The sequence below is a fragment of the Montipora foliosa genome, chromosome 1 (genome assembly GCF_036669935.1).
Source record: "Montipora foliosa isolate CH-2021 chromosome 1, ASM3666993v2, whole genome shotgun sequence".
Lineage (NCBI taxonomy): Eukaryota > Metazoa > Cnidaria > Anthozoa > Scleractinia > Acroporidae > Montipora > Montipora foliosa.
In genome coordinates this window covers 48,933,107-48,934,926 of record NC_090869.1, presented here as the reverse complement: position 1 = coordinate 48,934,926, position 1,820 = coordinate 48,933,107, and the positions used below count along the sequence as shown (strand labels likewise).

General features: G+C 38.4%; 1 protein-coding gene across 3 annotated transcripts in view; it reads right to left on the bottom strand.

The window, feature by feature from the left end:
• Positions 1–319: 319 nt before the first annotated feature.
• Positions 320–1,820, bottom strand: part of LOC137978612 (histamine H2 receptor-like) — a 28,330-nt gene continuing 26,829 nt past the window's right edge. For all 3 annotated transcript variants that reach the window (XM_068825611.1, XM_068825618.1, XM_068825626.1), the window contains one exon: positions 320–1,401. In XM_068825611.1, the coding sequence (XP_068681712.1) occupies positions 499–1,389 (891 nt within the window). In that variant the 5' untranslated portion in view covers positions 1,390–1,401 and the 3' untranslated portion in view covers positions 320–498. The remainder of the gene's footprint in view (positions 1,402–1,820) is intronic.

The following is a 1,820-nucleotide window of genomic DNA, read 5'->3' as shown; positions in this document are numbered from 1 at the left end:
ATCAGCGGCCATTTTGGAATAAGGTGCATTGAGCAAGTTACTACTGCTAAATCACTAGGAGTGCTTATCGATGATAACCCTCTTTGGAGAAACCATATTGATAAGTTAACCAAGAAAATTGCTTCTGCTATTGGGGCCATAAAACGAATCAGGAAATATTTTGCTGCTTAGAAATGAAACGAGCTAGCGAACGACATTAGAACTAAAGTAGGGTGGGCACAAATTATCACTAACTGATGCGTGTGTCGTTTTTGTCGCTTTTGTCGTTTTTACTTTAAGTACTTAGCTTAAATTGTACATTTTTCAGTCCTTTATTTTTTAGAATACATTAGGATTTTGATTAGGACCGTGCATTACATGTAACCTAGCTGATTAAGCTAAATAAAGTATCTTCATGTTATCTTTAACAGGATATCCGACGACATTTCCTCTCAATCTTCCAAGACATTTTTATTTCTCTACGGTAGTTTTACATAATGTAGTTGCGCTTTGTTCCTCTCAGACCTTCACAACCTGTCTTTGACGGTTCCGCCGACAAAGTAAGATTACAGCTCTTCTGAAATCTGGCATCCTGGTTGCATACAGAATAGGATTAACACCGGAGTTTGCGAAGTAGAGAGAGGTACACGCATAATTCAATAAATTAATTGCTAACGGTGAAAGGGAGGTTATAATGTCGGTGGAAAAGAACAAAAAAGAGCATATTGTACTTGGCAACCACAGCAGTAAAGATGCTAAAGTCACAATAAACAATGTTTTAGTCAGTTTTTTTTCTCTACTGACTGCACGATCCAGGTGCTGAGGACGTATGCCGCAACAAACTTTTACAGCAATGGATACGTAAGAAAAAGAGATAACAAAAAGACAAAATGCATTGAATGAATCCCATACATAAAAATAAAGGCCTACTTTTGTTATGTGTATAGCGTACAAAGAAATGGTAAACAAGACAGAAAGAAGCCAACTGGCAGCGATGATTGCACCATAAGCCCGTTTTGATATAACGCGATGTTTGAATGGTCGAAAAGTCGCATGCGCCCTTTCTATGGAAATCACCGCAAGGTTTGTCAGGGAAGCGATAGGAAACACACTCCACGACGGAACGAGAACGTCAAACCCTAGGCCTGTAGAATATTTTACCTTCCAAACCTTGCACATCATTCCCAATTGATAGTAGGTTTTAGATGATGCCGAAAATGCCCCAACTAACATGTCTGCAACTGCCAGATTAAGTATCAAGTACATGCTACGCTTTCGAAGAGAACGATTTTTCACGAAAACAAGGATGGTGATAAAATTGAATGCCACTATGACAAAAACTTCTGTTCCATACAAAACAAGCAGGGTAGAGCAGATAGAAGAAGAAAGGATCATGTTGGAATTTTCCATCTTGCAATTTATCTGTCGAAAAAAAGGACCACATATTTTTAACACGAGATTCTAAAATTTTAGTGGTATTAGCAGTATTAGTAGAATTTGTTTCAGGTAGTCCCTGCTTCAATGTCCTGGCGCACTTGTAAAATAGCCAACTGGTTTGCCTTCCGCCAGTTGGGATTCTTAACAATTGTACATGTTCAATGCTCGGAGATATTAGCTTATAGCTTCTCTACTAGCTCTCTCTTATTATCAATCAACTAATTTTTAAATATGCTACATGTGGGTATCTTGGCTAAAACGATAAGGGTTAATTCATACCATGCTCAAAATGTTGGTGGCAGGGGTGACGGCAAGGAGAATCAATAATACCGCGATAATGGGAGAATGCACGCATGGTGATTCAAAAGTTTTGATGGCTGTTAATATTATTGTGTGTTTTGTGC